The 21,144-nt window shown below is 50.7% G+C and overlaps 1 protein-coding gene across 5 annotated transcripts in view; it reads left to right on the forward strand.

The window, feature by feature from the left end:
• LOC135918618 (uncharacterized) overlaps window positions 1-21,144 on the forward strand; it is a 440,383-nt gene that overhangs the window by 163,014 nt on the left and 256,225 nt on the right. For 4 of the 5 annotated variants that reach the window (XM_065452238.1, XM_065452236.1, XM_065452237.1 and 1 more), the window contains 2 exons: window positions 19,321-19,412; window positions 20,810-20,923. In XM_065452238.1, the coding sequence (XP_065308310.1) occupies window positions 19,321-19,412; window positions 20,810-20,923 (206 nt within the window). The remainder of the gene's footprint in view (window positions 1-19,320; window positions 19,413-20,809; window positions 20,924-21,144) is intronic. The other variant, XM_070521095.1, reaches the window with a different exon arrangement.

Genomic DNA, 21,144 nt, shown 5'->3' on the forward strand with positions numbered 1-21,144 from the left:
GTGAACGAAGACAATCCCTGCTTAAATCCCCTAGGGACAACGTCGGTATACCCTTCCAAATAATCGAGGAGGCCTTTAGCTCCGGGTCTGCTCGTTGCTGTTCAGAGAAGTCTTCCGCGCTTATTATTCCAAGAAAGGCGCCATCATCCTCGTCATCTTGCGGCTGTGGGTCAATGGGGGCGCGTGATAGGCAATCGGCATCGGAGTGTTTTCGCCCGAAATTGTAGGTTACAGTGATGTATACTTGTAGTCTGAGGCTCCACCGCGCCAGACGTCCTGAAGGGTCCTTTAAGTTAGTTAGCCAACACAACGCGTGATGCTCGCTGACCACTTTGAATGGCCTCCCATACTTATAAGGCTGGAATTTTCCTGTAGCCCAAATGATGGCGAGGCATTCCTTTTCATTCGTGGAACAATTGCCTTCCGCTTTTGACAGCGACCGGCTAGCAGAAGATATCACACGTTCACGTCCGTCTTTCCTCTGGACAAGGATGGCACCGTGGCCTAGGCTACAGGCGTCAGTGTGGATTTCGGTATCGGCGTCCTCTTCGAAGTGTGCAAGTGCCGGTGGTGACTGCATGCGTCGTTTGAGTTTTTGAAATACATTGGCCTGCGGAATTTCCCACTTTAACTCGGCATCACATTTGGTTACATGTGTTGGGGGCTCCACAATGCGTGAAAAGTCCTTGACAAATCGCCTGTAGTAGGCACACATGCTAAACAATCTACGCACTGCCTTCTTTTCGATGGGGTGCGGGGCGGACTGCGGTCGAGGCGGACTCCAGATTTTTTAATGACGTGGCCTAGAAACAGAAGCTCGTCGCAAGCGAAGCGGCACTTTTCCGGCTTCAGAGTAAGCCCTGATGACCCGATGGCCTCTAGAACTGTTGCAAGCCGCCTAAGGTGATCGTTGAAATTTCCGGCGAAGACGACGACGTCATAAGAGTATACGAGACAGGTCTGCCACTTCAATCCTGCTAAAACCGTGTCCATCAAGCGCTGGAACGTTGCAGGCGCCGAGCACAGTCCGAATGGCATAACTTTGAACTCGTAGAGGCCGTCTGGGGTGATGAAGGCTGTCTTTTCGCGATTTGTTTCGTCGACTTCTATTTGCCAATAGCCAGACTTGAGGTAAATCGACGAGAAATATTTATGTTTGCCGAGCCGATCCTATGCCTCGTCTATTCGTGGGAGGGGGTATTCGTCCGTTTTAGTGACCTTGTTCAGACGACGATAATCGACGCAGAAACATACGGTTCCATTCTTTTTCTTCACCAAGACTACAGGAGATGCCCACGGGCCTTTGACGGCTGGATGATGTCGTCGCGCAGCATTTCGTCGACTTGGTGCCTCATAGCCTTACGTTCTCGTGTAGAAACTCGATAAGGGCTCTGGCAGAGTGGTCGAGCGCACTCTTCGGTTATTATGCGATGCTTTGCGACTGGCGTATGTCGAATCCTTGATCACGTCGAAAAGCACTCTTTGTATCGTCGAAGTGAATTTTTGAGCTGTTGTTGCCTAATCATGGGGAGACTTGGATTTATGTCGAAGTCTGATTAGGGAACTACGGTCGTCAAGGTAGATGCGGCAGAATCCTAGAGGACAAACGCATTGCTGGTTTCCATAGTTTCCTCGATGTATACGATCGTCGTGCCCTTGTTGATGTGCTTAAACTCCTGGCTGAAGTTTGTCAGCACCACTTTCGTGTTTCCTCCATGCAGTCGAGCGATTCCTCTTGCGATGCAATTTTTGCGAATGAGCAGTAGACGCTGGTCGCCTTCGATGACGCCTTCTACGTGAGTAGGTGTCTTGTTTCGTTGCCGACCTAAATAACAGTGCTGGAGCAAGGTGGGATGCTGAGATGATCTTCGAGCACACTGAAGCACACTCTGGTGGAGGTGCTTTTCGTTCATGTACCGGACACCCCCTACAAGCCGTGATCCAAGCCCGGAACGCAAAGAGAACACCTATGTAGTCCCGGAACACCGAGCAAGCCGCCGTCTTCAACTGCTTCCGCAGCACGGTCCTTTGCCTGAGACGACCAGGAAAATTGCCACCAAGTCCACCCAATGGCAGCCCCAGCGTCCCCCATCGTGCTGCAGCAGCCCAGGGAGCCTCCGACGTTCTGCGATTCAGCGTTCGAGGACCCGGAAAGCTGGCTTGATACATACGAGAGGGTCGCTGCTTTTAACGACTGGAACGATGACGACAAACTGCGACATGTCTTCTTCGCATTGGAAGACGCTGCCAGGACGTGGTTCGAGAACCGAGAAGCCACCTTAACGACCTGGGAGCTGTTCCGATGATGATGATGATGAAAAACGTTTATCTGCTCTATTTTACAGTGATTTTTGCGGCTTCAGATGGAGCCTTCCATCTTCTCTCCAGGGTCGGTTCCCCTAGTTCACGATGGGCTAGCCATAATAAAAAACCCGAGTGCGGAACAGTGGCAGAGGATGCTATCCAGCGACATCCTGAAAGTCAAACAAGGACTAATAAGGCGTGCACGCAGGGCAGCTACCCTCAGCGGAGCTGTTCCGAAACGGCTTCCTGCAGACATTCGCAAGTGTCGTACGCCGAGAACGAGCCCAAGCAATATTAGAAACCCGGGTGGAACTACCTAAGGGGATAACCGCATTCTTCGCGGAGGAAGTGAGCCGCCTATTCCGACACGCCGACCCTGAAATGCCCGAGGAGAAGAAAGACCGCCTACTCATGCGTGGTGTGAAGAAAGTTTTTGCCGGAACGGTACGAAGCCCACCGAAGACCGTCCAAGAGTTTCTTCGTGAGGCCACGAGCATCGAGAAGACATTCGACATGCGAAACCGGCAATTCGACCACCACAGGAACTCGACAAGCTACGCCGGAGCTCAGTCACTGGCCACAGAAGACCTGCGCGAGACTGTCAGAGCGGTCGTGCGGGAAGAGCTACAGAAGCTGCTCCCGTCATCGCAGCCTCAAGTGGCTTCGATTGCCGATGTCGTATGTGAGCAGCTTTAACAACTCGGAGTAGCTCCTGAATTTCCGCAACCTCAGCCGCGAGCGATGACATACGCCGCTGTAGCCCGCCGTCACGTTCCCCCTCCGCGCCCATGGCAGGACCCAGTGACGACAAAGTTCCGTCGTCCACCACAGCCAGCATGCCAAGCCGTCACCTCACGCGGCGTTCCAACGAAAACTGATGTTTGGCGCGCCCCTGACCACCCTCGGCTTTGCTATCACTGCGGAGAAGACGGGCACATATGCCGCCGATGCCCATACCGGGAGATGGGACTCCGAGGGTTCACCGTTAACGCGCCGCGACCACAGATTTGCGAACGACCTCGCGATGTCGCCGAGTACCTCGCCACCACTCAGTGGAGCCCTCGACGACCGTCCCGTTCGCCGTCACCAGGTCGCTACCTGTCGCCGCCGCGCCGACCATACACCAGCTCAGCCCGGGGCCGCTCTGCAAGCCCGTATTCGGGAAACTAAAAGCAGCAACCGATGGAGGTGCGATTGCTGTTCGTCGAACTGACGAATATCCTCCGCCGCCGACGAAGACGACGAAGAGACCATCTCGACAACCTAATAAGGACACGCCGCCGTCCCGACGAAATCAGGCAGCGAAGACTATACCGACGAAAGACGACTTGACGATGCGACGTTCCAACTTTAGTTCAACACGACGCAGCCGTTATCCGACGCAAAGACCTAACTGCAACGCCAGACAAAGAACCACCGACCTCGACGTGCTTCTCGACGGCCACGCAGTTACCGCCTTAGTGGACACAGGAGCTGATTACTCCATGATGAGTGGACACATCGCCGCCCTGTTGAACAAAGTTAAGACTACATGTGAAGGCCCTCAAATTGGGACCGCTGGAGGACACCTCCTAATGCCGACTGGAATGCGCACGGCAAGAATTACCATTCAAGACCGCACTTGCGCAGCACTTCCACCAGATGTCACGTGGTGGTGACGTTGACGAACACGGTAGCAATACTGTGATAGACAAAACTAACTTTTATTGGACGAACCTGTGCCCAAAAAAAAAGGTACACTTATAGCACAACGGCAGCTGCGAACACGGTCAGCGATCGTCGAAAATCTGATCAGCGGGTCAAGCGCGGCCTTTATACATCAGTCGTCGAATCCTCCAGCGTAAGTGCTGGGACCCGCGTGCCTTCTTCAAAGTTCTGCATTTTCACCTAAAGAGGTCGTTCTAGATCGCTTTCTCTACACGCTGGGAAGACATAGGAAGGATTAATGTAGGCCAATTGTTTATTATTGTTACGCGTAGCTGAAGATGAATGATTTTACAATTTATTTACAAGGAAGCTAACGGAGGCCAAAATGGCGACGCCATATCAAGCTTGCACACAAGTAGTCTTCCTCCTTCGCAGTGCAGCCACACTGTGGTGGCTGTTCCTTAGCATCATCCCCGGCTGTAGAAGCACCGTCCCGATGCTTAATGTACACATCCGTGGTGAAAGGTGTGTGGTATGGTTTTAGTCCCGCCACGTGAACGATGTCACATGCAGCTGATGATGACGCTGAGAGGTCGGCGGGGATGATTTCATACGTGATATTTGTAACTTGTCGCACCACGCGGTAAGGGCCAGTGTAGCGCGACAGCAGCTTTTCGGAAAGGCCCACACGTCGAGTGGGTGACCAGAGAAGCACCAGAGAACCCGGAGAAAAGTGCATGTCGTGATGGTGGCAATCATAGAGGCGTCTCTGATGCTCCTGTGAGGACTCGAGACGGGTGCGGGCGAGCTGGCGCGAGTGGTCGGCATATGCGATCGCGTTGCGGGCGTATTCAGTGGCTGAACGTGTGGCCGAGGGCAGCAAAGTGTCCAAGGGCAACGCGGGTTCTCGGCCCTATAGGAGGTAGAATGGTGAATAGCCGGCGGTGTCGTGACGCGATGAATTGTCCGCGAACGTCACATATGGTAAGTGAAGATACCAGTCGTGGTGGTCGGTCGCAACGTACTTCGAAAGCATGTCTGTGATGGTCCGGTTGATGCACTCCGTGAGGCCGTTGGTCTGTGGGTGCTAGGACGCGCTGAACGTGTGCTCTGTCGCGCAGGAGCGCAGGATCTCCTCGACGAGTGCCGAGAGAAAGCTGCGGCCATGGTGAGTGAGTAATTGGCACGGAGCACCGTGCACTAAAATGATGTCATACAGAAGAAAGTCAGCAACGTCAGTAGCAGAACTTGTCGGGGGGCTCTGGTGATTGCGTACCGCGCAGCATAATCAGTAGCGACGGCGACCCATCTATTTTCGGAGCCCGAGAGAGGGAATGGTCCAAGAAGGTCTAAACCAACACGGAAAAAGAGTTCGGGTGGGATACCGATCGGCTGAAGACATCCAGCTGGAGGTGTGGAGGGCTTCTTCCGGCGCTGACAGGGCTCAAAAGCGGCAACGTAGTGCCGCACGGAGCGCGCGAGACCCGGCCAAAAGAATCGACGGCGCACAGGGTCGTATGTGCGGGAGATGCCCAAGTGTCCAGTCAAGGGAGCGTCGTGAAGTTGCTGGAGGACAGTCGAACGCAGGTGCGATGGTATGACGAGCAGAAGGTCAAGGCCGTGTGGATCAAAATTGCGGTGGTACAATGTTCCCTCCTTAAGGAGAAACGTCCGGAGAGAGGCGTCGCCAGGAGTTGACTCCAGACGGTCGATGAGGGCTCGTAAGGAAGGATCGCGGCGTTGCTCGTTGCCGATTTGAAGCAACTGGGACACAGAGAAAGCGCAAGTGATGGCGTCCGCATCATCTGGCTCGTCAACAGGGTAGCGAGACAGGCAATGGGCATCCTGGTGCAAGCATCCCGTCTTATATACCACAGAGAAGGTATATTCCTGCAGGCGTAACGCCCAGTGAGCGAGTCGTCCCATGGGCTCCTTGAGCGAGGATAGCCAGTAGAGAGCGTGATCAGTGATGACACAGAAGGGGCGTCCGTAACAGCCCTCACATGACCGAGGCACTCGCGCTCTGTGATTGACTAATTGCGCTCGGCGGGTGATAGAAGTCGGCTGGCATCGGCTATAACGCGATCATGTCCACGCTGGCGTTGTGCTAGCACTGCTCCTATGATGTGAGCACTGGCATCAGTTTGAACTTCCGTTGAGGAACACGGGTTAAGGTGGGCCAAAATTGGAGGCGTGGTGAGGAGAGTAGTGAGCTGCGAAAAATATGCGGCATGGTCAGGTCCCCAAGAAAATGGGGCGTCTTCCTTCAAGAGATCGGTAAGTAGACAGTGCGATGGTCGCAATATCCTTCACAAAGCGTCTGAAATGAGAGCACAGCCCTACGAAACTGCGAACATGCTTGGTAGAATTCGGAACAGGAAAGTTCGTAACGGCGCGAATATTGTCCGGATCAGGTCTCACGCATCGGGCGTCCACGAGGTGTCCAAGGACGGTGATTTGGCAGCGAGCGAAATGACATTTTGACGAGTTCAGCTGGAGAACGGCGTGGCGGAACACGTCAAGAATCGCTGAAAGATGGTCAAGATGTGTGTCAAATGTAGGCTAATAAACGATGACGTCGTCCAGATAGCACATACAGGTGGACCACTTGAACCCCTGAAGCAACAAGTCCATCATTCGTTCGAAGGTGGCGGGTGCGTTACAGAGACCCAAAAGGCATCACCTTGAACTGGTAAAGGCCGTCAGGGGTAACAAATGCAGTCTTCTCTCGGTCCATGTCGTCGACGGATATCTGCCAGTAGCCGGACCGTAAGTCGATAGAAGAAAAATAGGTGGCACCGCACAGGCAGACTAGAGCTTCATGAATACGTGGCAAAGGGTGTACGACCTTGTTTGTGCATTTGTTCATGTGGCGCTAATCTACGCAAAAGCGCCACGTTCCATGCTTTCTTCTTTTTTACAAGTACGACGGGAGACGCCCAGGGACTACAGGAAGGCTTGATAATTTCCTTTGCAAGCATCTTTTTGACTTCCTGTTGAATAACAGCTCGCTCCGACGCAGAAACACGATATGGACGTCGGAGAATGTGGTACGCATCCCCAGTATTTATACGATGGGTCATGACAGACGTTTGACCTAAAGGCCGATTGTCAAAGTCAAGAGTGTCGCGACAGCCTTCAAGAACGCGGCAAAGAGCTTCAGCTTGAGCAGGTGTAAGGTCAGAAACAACCATCTTCTCAATGTCGACGTCAGTACCGTGCGATGACGTCACGGTATGGGCTGAGCTGTAATGATCTTCCACTGCGAATGGCTCGACCTCATCATCCTGCAAAGCACTAATTATAGCCAAGATCGCAGAACTTGCGTGGTTAGCGCGAAATCGACAAGGGGAAGGCAGGTGCGGTTTCCAGTAATTTTCAGCACAGTGCGCGGCACGGTAACACCATGTGTACGCATAACGGCCGTAATAGGCGCGGCCACGTAATTGCCGTCAGGTACAGCTGGTGAGCAAAACAAGTCGACGTGCATCACAAAGTGAGGTGGTAGGCGAATGAAATCCATGCAGCTCAAATGGCTTGGAGGCGGGTCCACAGGGTCGGCAAGAGGCAAGTCAAGGGGGTAGAACACATTCCAACAATAGCGACAGTCCCTCCGTCGGCAACTTGTACAACTCGGTTCGGAGCAGGTGTAAGGACTTTCTTGAGCCGACGGCGAAGGACAGCACTCATAATTGGCACATGCGCCCCGGTGTCAATCAATGCGCACACAGGAACATTGCCGACGAGAACGTCCAAAAGATTCTTGTTCGTGGGTAAAGTGAAGCGAGGATTTCGTGCCAATGCCGTCAATGCAGCTCCAACTCCAGAAGCTGCACTGTCTAGTTTTCCGATAGGGGGTGCTGCTAGCAGGTCGGAGAAGGTGCACGGCGTGACGGGGGCGAGCGAGATTTGCGGCGGGAGGGAGAAGGCGAGCGGGAGTAGCGGGGTCGTGTAAAAGGTGTCGGAGAGTCAGATGATGGGGCGGACATAGCAGGAGCGAAGGAAAAGGACGCGCTAGAGGGACGAGGGTGGTAATCAGGAGAATAGCGCGTCGGAGAAGACCAGCGGCTGCGGCAGTGGCGAGCGACATGTCCAATGCGTCGGCAGTTAAAACAGATCGGCTTGTCGTCCACGGTTCGCCATTCGGAGGGGTTGCGCTGTCCATAAAAAAGTAAGAAGAGCGGGGTGGGGACGGCATGGAGAAAGCGGTTGTGAGCGTACGGAACGAATGGATTGCAGGCCGACATTGGCCAATTCTTGACGGACGATGGCCTGGATCAAGGAGATTGTCACCGGAGAATGATCAGGTAACGGGAATAAAGGGGCTGCCGGTTGTGCCGCTTCGACCTCACGACGAATGATGCGGGTTAAGTAGTCCCATCACGACGGCTGGTTGAAGAGGTCGTCACAGGATGACGTAGCGGCTGCGTTGGGAAGTCCCGTGATGTGATGCGATACCCGGCGGCTTTTAGCATGCTCGAGACGGCGGCACTCCTTGAGGATGGTATCGATGCTGGTGACGTTTGTAAACACCAGTGAATTGAAGGGGTCGTCATCAATGCCTTTGAAGACGTGGTTAACCTTATCGTCCTCAGCCATGTTCGAGTCAGCCTTGGCACAAAGGGCCAAGACGTCGAGAATGTACGACACGTAGGACTCTGTCGACGTCTGTACACGTGTGGCAAGGGCTTTCTTGGCATTGACTTGTCGACCAAACGGATTGCCAAAAAGGTCGCGGAGCTTGTCGTTGAAGAGATCCCAGCTCGAGATCTCCTCTTCGTGAGTCTGGCACCACGCCAGTGGAGTTCCGTCAAGGTAGAAAAGAACTTTGGCAAGCATATTAGTCGGATCCCAACTGTGACTGGTGCTGACACGTTCGAATAAGCAGAGCCAGTCCTCAACATCAGGACTGCCGACTCCGTTGAAAACACCAGGATCTCGAGGGCGGGGTACGGCGACGTAGGTCGGGGCTGCAAGCGGAGACGCTTGCGTAGATGAAGTGCCGCCAGCAGGAGCCGAAGTTGCATTGTCGCCTTTGCGACCGCTGCGAAGCTCCGTGACGAGTACGGGGAACGTCTACCTCCACCAAATTAATGTTACGCGTAGCTGAAGCTGAATGCTATTTACAATTTATTTACAAGGAAGCTAACGGAAGCCAAAATGGCGATGGTATGTCAAGCCGGCGCACAAGTCGTCTTCCTCCTTCTCAGTGCAGCCACACTGTGGCGGCTGTTCCGTAGCAATATACTTAGCAACATTGACATGGAGTATTTGCCATTAGGCAACCGGTACCAGGCCTTTAGGGGCCTCCGACTAAAGTTGGCATGCTCTACCTGGAATTTCCTGCTGAGACAACAGGCAAAACTCGAAGAGCTTTCTTTACAGTTGCAACTTATCCGACCAATTTTCAGGAAATTTTCAGGGCGCTCTCATATCTGCACTCACTAACGAGTGCCAAGTCCATATTTCGCAATGCCGAACTGACCAGTCCAATAGCCCCCTCCGGTCCGACGCGGTCTTCTGAACCGTGTCGGATGGCAACCACCTGCCCACCTCGGTCATCTGCATCACTTATTCTCTAAAGCTAAAAACAGCAACTTCCGATCACCGTCCGGGTACTCACGTGGTGTATGACTTTATTTCTTTTTTTTATTTATAATATTACGGTACCATGGAGCGATGCTCAAGACACGAGCCTCTGCGAGAACGACGAAGAAGTTGGTCAGTGCCCTTGGTCCGAGCGAGTGTCAGCCTAGCTGCCTGGCTCCAGTGTAAATAGCGTGTAAATAGCATCTTTCGTCTGTGTCTTTCCACACGTAACATTACTGGTGGAGCTCAGCGATTCCCGTCCTCACCACCGAACTCCGAAGTGGTCGGCACACCGAACTTGTCACCATGCCTCCCAGTGACGAGCACGCCTCTGCAACAGCTTCGGCTTATCCGACGGCTCCAATCATTACGGTTGCCCCACACCGTGACCCAGGTGTGTTCTCTGGCCTGGATGGACAGGTTGTCGACGACTGGATCAAGCTGTATGAACACGGCAGTGCTAATAACAGGTGGGACCCAACAATTATGCTCGCCAATGTCAACTTTTATCTCGGCGGCACCCCACGCGTGTGGCACCAAACGCATGACGACGAAATAACCAGTTGGGACAGTTTCAAAGAAAAGCTACTGGAACTGTGCGGCGACCCTATTGGGCGCAAGGCTGCCGCGAGAAAGGCTCTTGCATCTCCGGTTCAGTCATCTACAGAGCCATACGTTTTCTACATCCTCGACGTCTTCGCTCTATGCCGTAAAGCTGACGATAATATGTCCGAAGCAGGTAAAGTGGCAAGTGTGCTAAAAGGCATCGCCGACGACGATTCCAATCTGCTTGTTTTCGGCAACGTCTCGACAATAGACGCCATTATAAAAGAATGCCTTCGCCTTGAACAGGCTAAGTGCCGCCGTATCTCACATCACATCGCGCGGCTACCCAACACTGCTGCTACGTCGACATGTGACGGTCGACCGCATCAGACCACCTCCTGCGACGACGTCACCCGTATTGTTCGCCGCGAACTCGAGGCCGCCTGTTCGTCAGCCTTCTCCACGACGCCTCCCGATTCGCCAGCAACCACCATTGCGATGATTGAGGGCTGTCATCAGACAGGAATTTGAAAACATGGGTCTGAACACCGTGTGTTCCACGTCTCGACCCAGCGTTCCCCAGTTATCTAGCGGTCCCCCTCGTCCCCGGCAGCCCTTTTCTGCCAAATCTCGCCGCAACGCGTCCGAATGGCGTACCCATGATGACAGGCCGATCTACTTCCACTGTTGTCGCATCGGCCACGTCGCCCGTCACTGCCGAAGCCGATGGCCACCACCTCCTCAGACTTACGCCGCCACTTGTTCCCGCACCTTTCGACCTCCTGTACCCTATGCCACCCGCCATGAACCCACTACCGCTGATGCCCCTGCACCAAACCTTCGATACAGCCTTTCGCCCTCACCTCGACGCCACCAGTCTCGTTCGCCCCAACCCCGCTGCTTCTCTTCACCGCCTATCGCCTACTGGACCCAGCCGGAAAACTAGGCCCTGCAGCTTCTGGAGGTGAAGCTGCGTCGTCGACCCTGCCCTCAAATCTTCTGCTCACGTTACCCACGAATCGAAACCTTCTTCACGTTGACGTGGACGCCTGTCCTGTCACGGCACTAATCGATACAGGAGCACATCGTTCTATTATGAGTGCTGCCTTCCGACGACGACTGAACACGCTCTTCACCCCAGTGTCGGCACGCGTCGTCCGCGTTGCGGATGGCAGTACTGTGCTTACTATCGGTATGTGTACGGCACGTGTCAGCATCGCCGGCCGCCACACTCCTGTCCTCTTCACCGTAATTGCTCATTGCCCCCACGACCTCATTCTCGGCCTCGATTTTCTCTCCGCCCATCATCATCATCATCATCACCCTGGTTACGCCCGTTGCAGGGCAAAGGCCTCTCCCATACTTCTCCAACAACCACGGTCATGTACTGATTGTGGCCATGCCGTCCCTGTGTCCCTGTGTCTCTCCGCCCATTCTGCCCTTATTGACTGCTCTTCCAGTACCCTTCGTCCGGAGTTGCCAGTGCTCGCAGAAGCATCTGACGCACCCCACTGCCACTTACGCTCCACCGGCTTTCTTCGCCTGCCGCCAAAGTCCATAGCCTACATTGAACTGTTGTCTTTCCCACCAGTTCCTGATGACGAGTACCTCGTCACTCCTCTGCCCGACATCCCAATACAGTATGACTTCACCGTGCCTCACAGTATACTTACAATTACTGCGAACCACACTCGCATGCTTGTCTGTAACTTTGGATTGGCACAGCAAATTCTCCCGCAAGGTATTTGCCTTGCCACCATTGATTGTCTCAGCGACCAATACGTGGCAGCGTTATCGCCCGATGGTTCTCGCGAGCTTAGCATGCTCCTCGCGCCAGCCTCGGGCGTTGATCCCAACATAAAGAAAATGGTTGTGACGGACCTATCCTCTATGCAGACTGAATACCTTTGCGAAGTATTGCCGTCCTACCGCAATATTTTCGACTTCGACGATCACCCTTGAGGCAAGACGCTCGCGGTCAATCATCGGATTCTTACTGGTGATGCTGCGCCTATTGACCGACGACCGTGTCGAGTTTCTGCGTCGGAACGCCGAGTAATTCAACGTGAACAAAATGCTAGAGAAAAACATCATTGAGCCTTCTTCAAGTCCCCAGGCGCCACCTGTGGTGTTGTTTAAGAAGAAGGACGGCACCTGGCGCTTCTGTGTAGACTACCGTCATCTGAACAACATTACTAAGAAGGATGTCTACCCGCTCCCACGTATAGACGAGGCGCTTGACTGTCTCCACAGTTCCAGCTGTTTCTCTTCTATTGATCTGCGTTCTGGATACTAGCAGATTGCTGTTGACAATATGAACAGAGAGAAAACCGCGTTTATCCACCTGATGGCCTATATCAATTTAAAGTAATGCCGTTTGGATTATGCAACGCCCCTGCCACGTATGATCGTATGATGGACTCCTTGCTCCATGGTTTCAAATGGTCCACATGCCTCTGCTACCTCGACGACGCCATCGTGTTCTCGCGAACATTCGACACTCACCTTGAGCGTCTCACAACATACTTGATGTATTTCGAAAGGCGAAGCTGCAACTTAACTCGTCCAAATGTCGTTTTCGCCACCGACAAATTACTCTTCTGGGCCATCTCGTTGGCGCTTCCGGAGTACAGCCTGATCCCGACAGAACTCGCACTGTCCGAGAGTTCACGGTTTTGTAGGGCTGTGCTCATACTTTCGACGTTTTGTTCGAGATTCTGCGACAATTGCTAGGGCGCTAACTAATCTTTTGAAGAAAGGCGTGTAATTCTCGTGGGGTACTGCAGAAGCCGCCGCCTTCTCTCGCCTCGTCACTCTTCTAACCTCACCACCCATTCTCGCCCACTTCGACCCTGATGCCCGTACAGAATTACGCACAGATGCCAGTGGTCATGGCGTAGGTGCCATCTTAGCCCAGCGTCAGCGTGGCAAGGATCGCGTTATTGCTTAGGCGAGTCGCCTCCTAGCACCATTGGTTCGCAACTATTCCATTACGGAACGCGAATGCCTTGCTGTTGTCTGGGCGGTTGCGAAGTCCCGCCCTTGCCTTTACGGTCACCCTTTTTCCGTAGTCACTGACCATCATGCTCTCTGCTGGCTCTCATCGCTAAACCATCCTACAGGCCGGCTTGGTTGATGGGCTTTGAGGCTACAGGAATATTCATATTCCGTGGTGTACAAGTCTAGCCGCCTGCATCAAGACGCTGACAGTTTGTCGCGTTTCCCGGTTGACGACTCTGACTCCTCCAATACTGCCAGTGCTTCTTGCGTATTCTGTGTATCCCAGCTGTTTCATTTCGCTGACGAGCAACGCCGTGACGCCTACATCAGAGCACTCATCGACCGTTTTCAACCCTATCTGGCCGATGCTGCTCTACGCCTTCATCCGGACGGCTCTGAGTTCCTGCTTCTAATACCTAAACACCTCCGCTCCACCGTTCTATAAGAGCTTCGCGACGCACCAACGGCAGGACACCGCGGCGTATCTCGAACCTATGACCGTGTACGTCACCGTTTTTTCTGGCCGGGCCTTGCCCGTTCCGTACGATGTTACGTCGCCGCTTGTGAACTTTGCGAACGACGCAAGAAGCCTTCCCAGCTCCCCGCTGGTTACCTGCAGCCGCTCGACAAACCTGCCGTGCCCTTCCATCTTGTCGGCTTGGACTTTCTCGGCCAATTTCCGGAATCCACATCAGGAAACAAGTGGGTTGCAGTCGTGGCGGACTACGCGACCCGCTACGCCGTAACCCGTGCTCTTCCGGCCAGTTGCGCAACTGATGTTGTGGACTTCCTAGTACATGATATCATTTTGATGCATGGTGCTCCGCGTCAATTGCTTACAGACCGTGGCCACACCTTTTTGGCCAAAGTCATTGACGACATCATGCGTGCCTGCTCAATACAGCATAAATTTACTACCTCCTACCACCCTCAAACGAACGGCCTTACTGAGCGTTTGAACCGCACCCTTACAGACATGCTATCCAAATACGTTTCAGACGACCACCGTGACTGGGACCTGGCTCTACCTTACATTACCTTTGCATACAACTCTTCCCGTCTCGAAACTGCTGGCTTTTTCCCGTTTTACTTATTGTATGGCCGCGAACCAACGCTACCACTGGACACTGTGCTTCTGTCCACCACTGCTTCAACTAGCGATTATGCCCGTGGTGCAATCGCCCATGCTGACCATGCTCGCCAACTTGCGTGTGCTCGTCTACAAGTGTCTCAAGGCAAGGAGAAACAACGCTACGACCTCCGTCACCATGATGTCCATTTTGTGCCCGGCGCCCTCGTGTTGCTTTGGTCACCATCGCGTGAAGTCGGCCTTTGTGAAAAACTGCTTTCCTGTTACACAGGCTCATATCGCGTGATACGCAAAGTGACCGATGTCACCTATGAAATCGCTCTAGCTACGCCCATCAAGTCCTCCGCTGTGACAATCAGTGACGCTGTCCACGTTGCCTGACTCAAGCCCTACAAATCCCCATACACCTTGGATATTTAACAGCACCGTGACGGTGCTTTTGCCGCTGGGGGTAATATTACGGTATCATGGAGCGATGCTTAAGAGACGAGCCGCCGCGAGAACGATGAAAAAGTTGGTCGGTGCCCTTGGCAGGAGGGAGTTTCAGCCTGGCTGCCTGGCTCCAGTGTAAATAGCGTGTAAATACCATCTTTCGTGTGTGTCTTGTCACACTTGACAATATATTCACTCTCTCTGTAACGCTTCAACGACCTCCAGAGTAATGAAATAATTGTGATACCGCACACATGTCATCAAGTGGTGGCAAATTTTTTATTTATTTATTTAGTCTCATACCCACAGCGCCATTTAGGCATTACAGTGTGGGGTTACAAACATCAATGTAAACAGCCTATGGCATCCAATCAAGAGCACTAAAAAACCCGCAAGGGGACAAAAATGGAACGTCAGGATATCAATAAAGAAACACAATAAAAAAAAACACCGCAAGGGGAGAGAAATGGTACATCGGGATATCAATGGCACTGAAACGGCATCTCACAAAAAAGGCAGGAAATGGCATCATATAATTAAGTAATAAAGCACTATGTAATGATAGCTATCTGCAATTACTATATACTGTAAAATAAAGAAGAAAATTTCAAAGAGCATTTGCAAAATGTTCATTATTAATTATACCAACTACGGCAGCAAGCACTCCATTCTATTCTAAAATGGTTTGGGGGAAAAAAAGTGCCTTTGAATAGCCAAGTTCTACAACTGTATTCCCTAACCTTGAACTCGTGATCTGTTCGTCTGGATATATAATGTGGCTGAAGAATATACTTATTACGGTATATTCCAATTCGGCCATAAAATATATTGTGAAAAAGTTTCAAGCCTAATGCCTGCCTTCTCTTTTCTTGGGTGGCCCATTTTAATGTTTGTTTTGCATTAGTAATATACTAAGGTTTTTGTCATAGTTGCCGATTACGTATCGTGCAGCTATATTCTGAACTCTCTCAAGTTTATCTCGGTCGGTTCAGGTAGGAGGGTGCCATACGGTACATCCATATCCTAAAATGGGTCTAACATAGCTTTTTTACAGAAGATCACGAGCTTGCTGGCGAACGAGTTCGCGCCGTAGAAATCCTAACAATTTGCATGCCTTTGCTGTAATGAAATCAACGTGCCTGTGCCAACATATGGACGGCGTGAGGAATACACCCAAGTACTTGTACTCGGAAACAATCTGCAATGGGGAACCGGACAGATAATATACGGCTTCTGGCATACACATTTTAGTAAAGCGCATGTGGACAGTTTACTGTGTGTTTATTGGCATATGTGACTCTCTGCACCAGTTTTTTTTCGTTTATCTAAATCATTTTGCAAAATAACAGTATCGGCAATGCTTGTAATTTTCCTATATATTAGCAGATCATCAGCAAACAATCTTACCGAAGAAACAATAGTGTTGAGAAGGTCATTTATAAATATTAAGAAAAGTAAAGGGCCCAATACCAAGCTCTGGGGCACGCCAGACGTTATGCGGGCCGCACTAGATTCTACGCCATTTACCACTAGATGCTGAACCCGCAAAGAAAGGTATTCCTGAATCCGTGCGATTAGTTGTTCACAGATATTAAACCAACATAGTTTACATACAAACAATGTGTGATCCACCAGGTCAAAAGCTTTTCTAAAATCTACAAACATCGAGTCAACACAAGAACGAGCGTCCAGTGAACAACAAACTTCATGAACGAATTCTGGTAATTGAGTTGTACAGGAAAGCCCTTGCCTGAAACCATGCTGTTTCTGATTCGGGAGGTTATGATTGGTAATGTGTGTCATTATGCCACTGTACAAGACGTGCTCTAACGCTTTGCAGACAATACTTGATTGAGAAATTGGTCTGTAATTGCTGACTACTTCGCGAGGCCCCGATTTGTACACTGGCACAACGCATGCCATCTTCCATTCCTGTGGTAGGACCCCGGTGTTCAATGACTTCGAGTACAGTATCTTAAGAAAGGGAGGGATGAACGACGCACACAATTTGAGAAAAGCGCCTGTCAATCCATCAGGCCCCCCTGCTCTGCTGGAATCTATACATTCAAGAAGAGACTGTATTCCACTTTCATCAATAATTATATCATCCACGTTTTCAATGACCTCCTTAGCAGATGGATGCGGAATCACGCTCGAGGCACTGGGTGAGAAAGTGGAAGCAAAAACCTTGTTGAAACAATTGGCTTTTTCTAAGCTATTTTCTACTTTCACTCCGTCATGCTTAAGTGATGGAATGCATACTTTGTCTTTTATATTACATTTGACAGATTCCAGAACAGCTTTTTTTGTTGTTTGAAATCGAGAAGGCAAAGCGTCAAAGAATAATGTTGTTTCTTGTCGGATTTTCGTTTGCAGTGTTTTGGTTATAGTCGCAAGTTGATCGCAAGTTTCCCAAATGGAGTTTCTTTTATATTTTATGTATACCCTATTCCTTTTACTAGTAAGGCGTCGCAGCTCACCATTAAACCATGGCTTAGATTTATGACGCCGGTTGGTCTGCACCCACGACGGCACATAGTTTTCCTGTATCTCAAGCATTTTTGCTTTAAAAAAGAGCCATATCTCATCAACGCCGATTGTTTCAGAAAGTATTTCGAATTCCGGAAGGAATTCTTGTAATGCAAGTCCCATGTAAGTTATGTTGGCTTGGCTGTAATTATACATCCTTCTGGCTCCCGAGCTTTGCGTTTTTTCGTACGTCAACTTCATTTCCCAAACCACAGCTTTATGGTCGCTAACACATGGCACCACCAAAACTTTCCTAACCCAATTTGGCTGATTAGTTAAAATTAAGTCTACGACGTTATTTTGCCTCGTGCCTTGTGTTACAGCCTCGGTTAAGAAAAACTGCTTAGTATCATCAACGATTCCTTTGCCACTGCAGATGTAGGCCTAGTATTAGAAGGGTGCTTATTCCAAGAAAGCTCTGGGATGTTAAAGTCCCCACCAATGACAAAATAATCTGTATTGACTGTCTCTATCGTCTTTGAAAAATCAGCCAAGACAGCAGGAGGGCTTGAAGGAGCCCTATAAAATGAACATACTGATAACGTTTTCCGGTTTGGTAACCGAATCTTACACCATATATCTTCGCAATTTCCGCTGCCGATATCGAGAGCGGCACAAGAAATTAGTGTGTGAACAAGTATAAAGACCCCACCACCATGACGGTTTTTATCGTTCCTGAAGCCTGTGTAGCCGTTTGGAAATACTTCATTGCTTGTTATTTCTTTATCTAGCCATGATTCCGCTCCAAGCACTAGAGTTGGTTTCGTCATGCATAGAAGGTTGTGTAAATCATCTACTTTGCTCTTGATACTACGGCAGTTGACAACAAGGAAAGTTACGTCTGCTACGGAGCTGCGCATGCGTCATGTCGTTTGCACAACCTGGCCACTACCTTCATCATATACATATGCTTGCCCGTTTTTAGACAGCTTATCATATTTTACGCTTGCGCGAGCACCATAAAGGGCATTCCTTTTGCCGAATTCCCACAGAAACTTTCTTTTTCTGCGCACTGCCTCTAAAAAAATCTCCTGATATACTAATATTGGATCCTTTTACTTGCTTGGCGTTGGCTAGAATTGCCCGTTTATGTTTAAACATTGAAAACATTGCAATGAACGGACGAGGTTTAATGGCCTGGGATCGGCCAAGTCTGAGTGCCTTTTCAATCTGCACTGGCGTTAGTCCTAAACGTGACACAATTTCTTGTACTTTTTTCTCGGAGACAGCGGGCAGTTCACGTCGTTCACTGTCAGGTACACCATAAAATATCAGGTTACATTGCCTGCTGCGGTTTTTCAAGTCATCTATTTTACGGGATAAGGCCGTCACCGCGCTGCGAGTATCTTCAGTTTTCTTCCTACATTCAGTAACAGCTCCTCCTAGGTTTGCGAACTGTGTTATTGCACTTTTCACAGAATCTAATCATTACTTAAGCTCTTCTATAGCTATTAGGCCTTGATTCTGCGATGTTTCGATGGCCTGTAATTTGGCCTTTATTTCCATTTGGCCATCCAAAATTAGATTCAGTGTTTCAGCAGTAGTTGGGTCAGGATTTAGTTCTACGTCACCACACAGGAATAAAAGCAAAAAAATAGAATGCTTATCTTTGCAGTAAAAAGAAACGACGTTTGGCACGCCAACGCACAGTACAGCACTTTGAATCCACACTTGAACTACGGGGCGTAACCGGCACCATGAATACGCGAAAGGTGAAACTCTCATTAGAATAATCCCCAACCTGCGTTAGCAGAAGAAAATGCGTGAGTGGCACAATCATGTTGGTGCCGGCCTCACGCCCCGATGCTGCTCTGATCCAGTCCGCCTTTTGTACTACACCGCAGACATGGCCTTCATCCGCCCAAGCTTCGTTGGCCAATAGTCGGCACTGTCCAAACAAGGTAGCCTGGCACACATCAAAGTCGCTGCCGCCGTAGCTTGCGTGCTCTACCCTGAATGCCGTAGCCACCGATGCACGACTATCTGCGTCTGCGCTGCCATTGCGATGAGGTGGCTGTGCAGAAGATAACGCGCGTTGGCAGAAGAAAATGCGGGAGTGGACCAATCATATTAGTGCCGGCCTCACGCCCCCGTAGTGCTAGACCTCATTGTGGTGCTAGACCTCGATGCTGTGCTAGACCTTGTTTTCAGAAAACACGTAGCTGATCTACGCTATCTTCCAGGCAGGACAAGGACAACCGACGCCTGCTGTTCTTCTGCCTCCCTCTGCTGCTACTGCTTCTCCTCCTGGGCCTTTATTGGGCGTTCATGCCAGGTCTGTTCCGCTGCCCTAGCTGTAGAAAAACAGTGCACTAAACCAAAAATCATGAAAACTAAACGAACACCCGGGAAAATATTTGCTCCAAGCAAACGTAACACCTAACATAGGAAATAAATAGTTCGTACATAAACTACCTTTTTTTTCTGGCTGTGAAGAAGTCATGGATTCCTGATACACTTGCTCGTTCCCTGTGTTGCTCATAGGGCGCTATTCTAAGATGAATTCCCTTATCTCTTTCTCAATATTTCACATGTCTAGGCACCGGAGTGTTGGCGTGCGCGGTGACAGCCTTCCTGGGACTGTGCCAAAAAACAAACGCCACCGAGTCAAGTGAATTCTCCCGAAAATGATCGCTCGAGAATGCCGCCCGTGGCCCTATGATGGAGCAAAATGCAAACAGAATCACTTCTGATGTGGCGACCTCATTAAGTCATCGTTAAAGAAAGAATGGGATGATCTAAGCAAGCAAGCATTCATACTTTTTAATGGCATAGCATCTGCAGTCGCGGATCGATCATTCGAACAGGCTTGATAATTCGGGACACCTTATAGTGCACCTGAATTGTGCGGAAGGTACGATGATTTGTTATGACCAGTTGCCAAAGCCTCCTTGAATCCGAGAACACTGAAGTCTAGTTAATCCACCAGCCGCTGACTGCGCTCAAACCACTGGACAAGCCAATCATCGTGGTTAATTGGTCGAAGCCTCGTTATGGTTTCACGTGGGTATGTGTTGTGTGCCCTGTGCTTTTCTTTAAATAGCGACTCGGTCTCGCAAGATTCCTGTGGCTGTTACAAATTTTAGTCGCTCAAAATCATCGAGAAGCTTCAACTGCCGCCAACTCCACCTTAGATATTTGCGCCGAGGAGGGCGGAAATGAAGCGAATGCGAAGTACCCGAAAATGCCGGTTGCGAAGAAAGCCGCTAGGATTCGGCTATCGGAGCATCTCTGACTTCTTTTCAAGTAGGCCGGGGATAGAGATTGGGTCCATGAATTGAGAGTACTTATGTCTCTGTGTAGGAGCAAGATTGATGTAGGAACAAATACAGACAGGCCAGGTGGCATTGCAAGCATACCTGCGTGCAGTTCTTTCGGAATAATGTCACTTTCTGCGAATCCGATAATTCAGGCTCGCGTTAATCCGAACGTTTAGGCGGTCAGCTATAGCCAATATGGCCGTTATATTCATTTCATGGTGCTAAACGTTTCTGACAACAGTGTCAAGAGGGTGCACGTCATGCAGTGATCCACCCTTATACATATTTCTCGTGCACAAGACACGTGTTACATAGAAAGTTCTTATCTGCTGTTTTTAGTTTCTGTCTTAACGAGATTCTACTGAGTGGTGAGTCCTAGCGCCATCGATCTAATCCTCTGCTTTGGTTTCAGCGTCCGGCGATAGTCATGAAGACGACGCCGCTGTCACCGAACAAGCGTTCTACAAGAAATGGGGCGGATCCCCACCCAGGCCGCCAGCGACGACCACGCCCAAGGAATTGACGAGTGCGCGAGTTGCTCATGCGGGCATTTCTCATACATTTTTCAAGCGCACCTTTCTTTGCTTGCTGCTTCATTCGACTTTTCTACTGCTGCTGCTGTCCTGTTTTCCACGCCCCTTCGGCGAGTCTCCCCCTCTACGAGACGTGGCGTGCAAGCCACCACAGCAGCATACTGCCTAATGTTAGGGACGTGGGACAGGCATCTGTGAACCCTATCCAGCTAGA

This window comes from Dermacentor albipictus, chromosome 6, assembly GCF_038994185.2.
Source record: "Dermacentor albipictus isolate Rhodes 1998 colony chromosome 6, USDA_Dalb.pri_finalv2, whole genome shotgun sequence".
Classification (NCBI taxonomy): Eukaryota; Metazoa; Arthropoda; class Arachnida; order Ixodida; family Ixodidae; genus Dermacentor; species Dermacentor albipictus.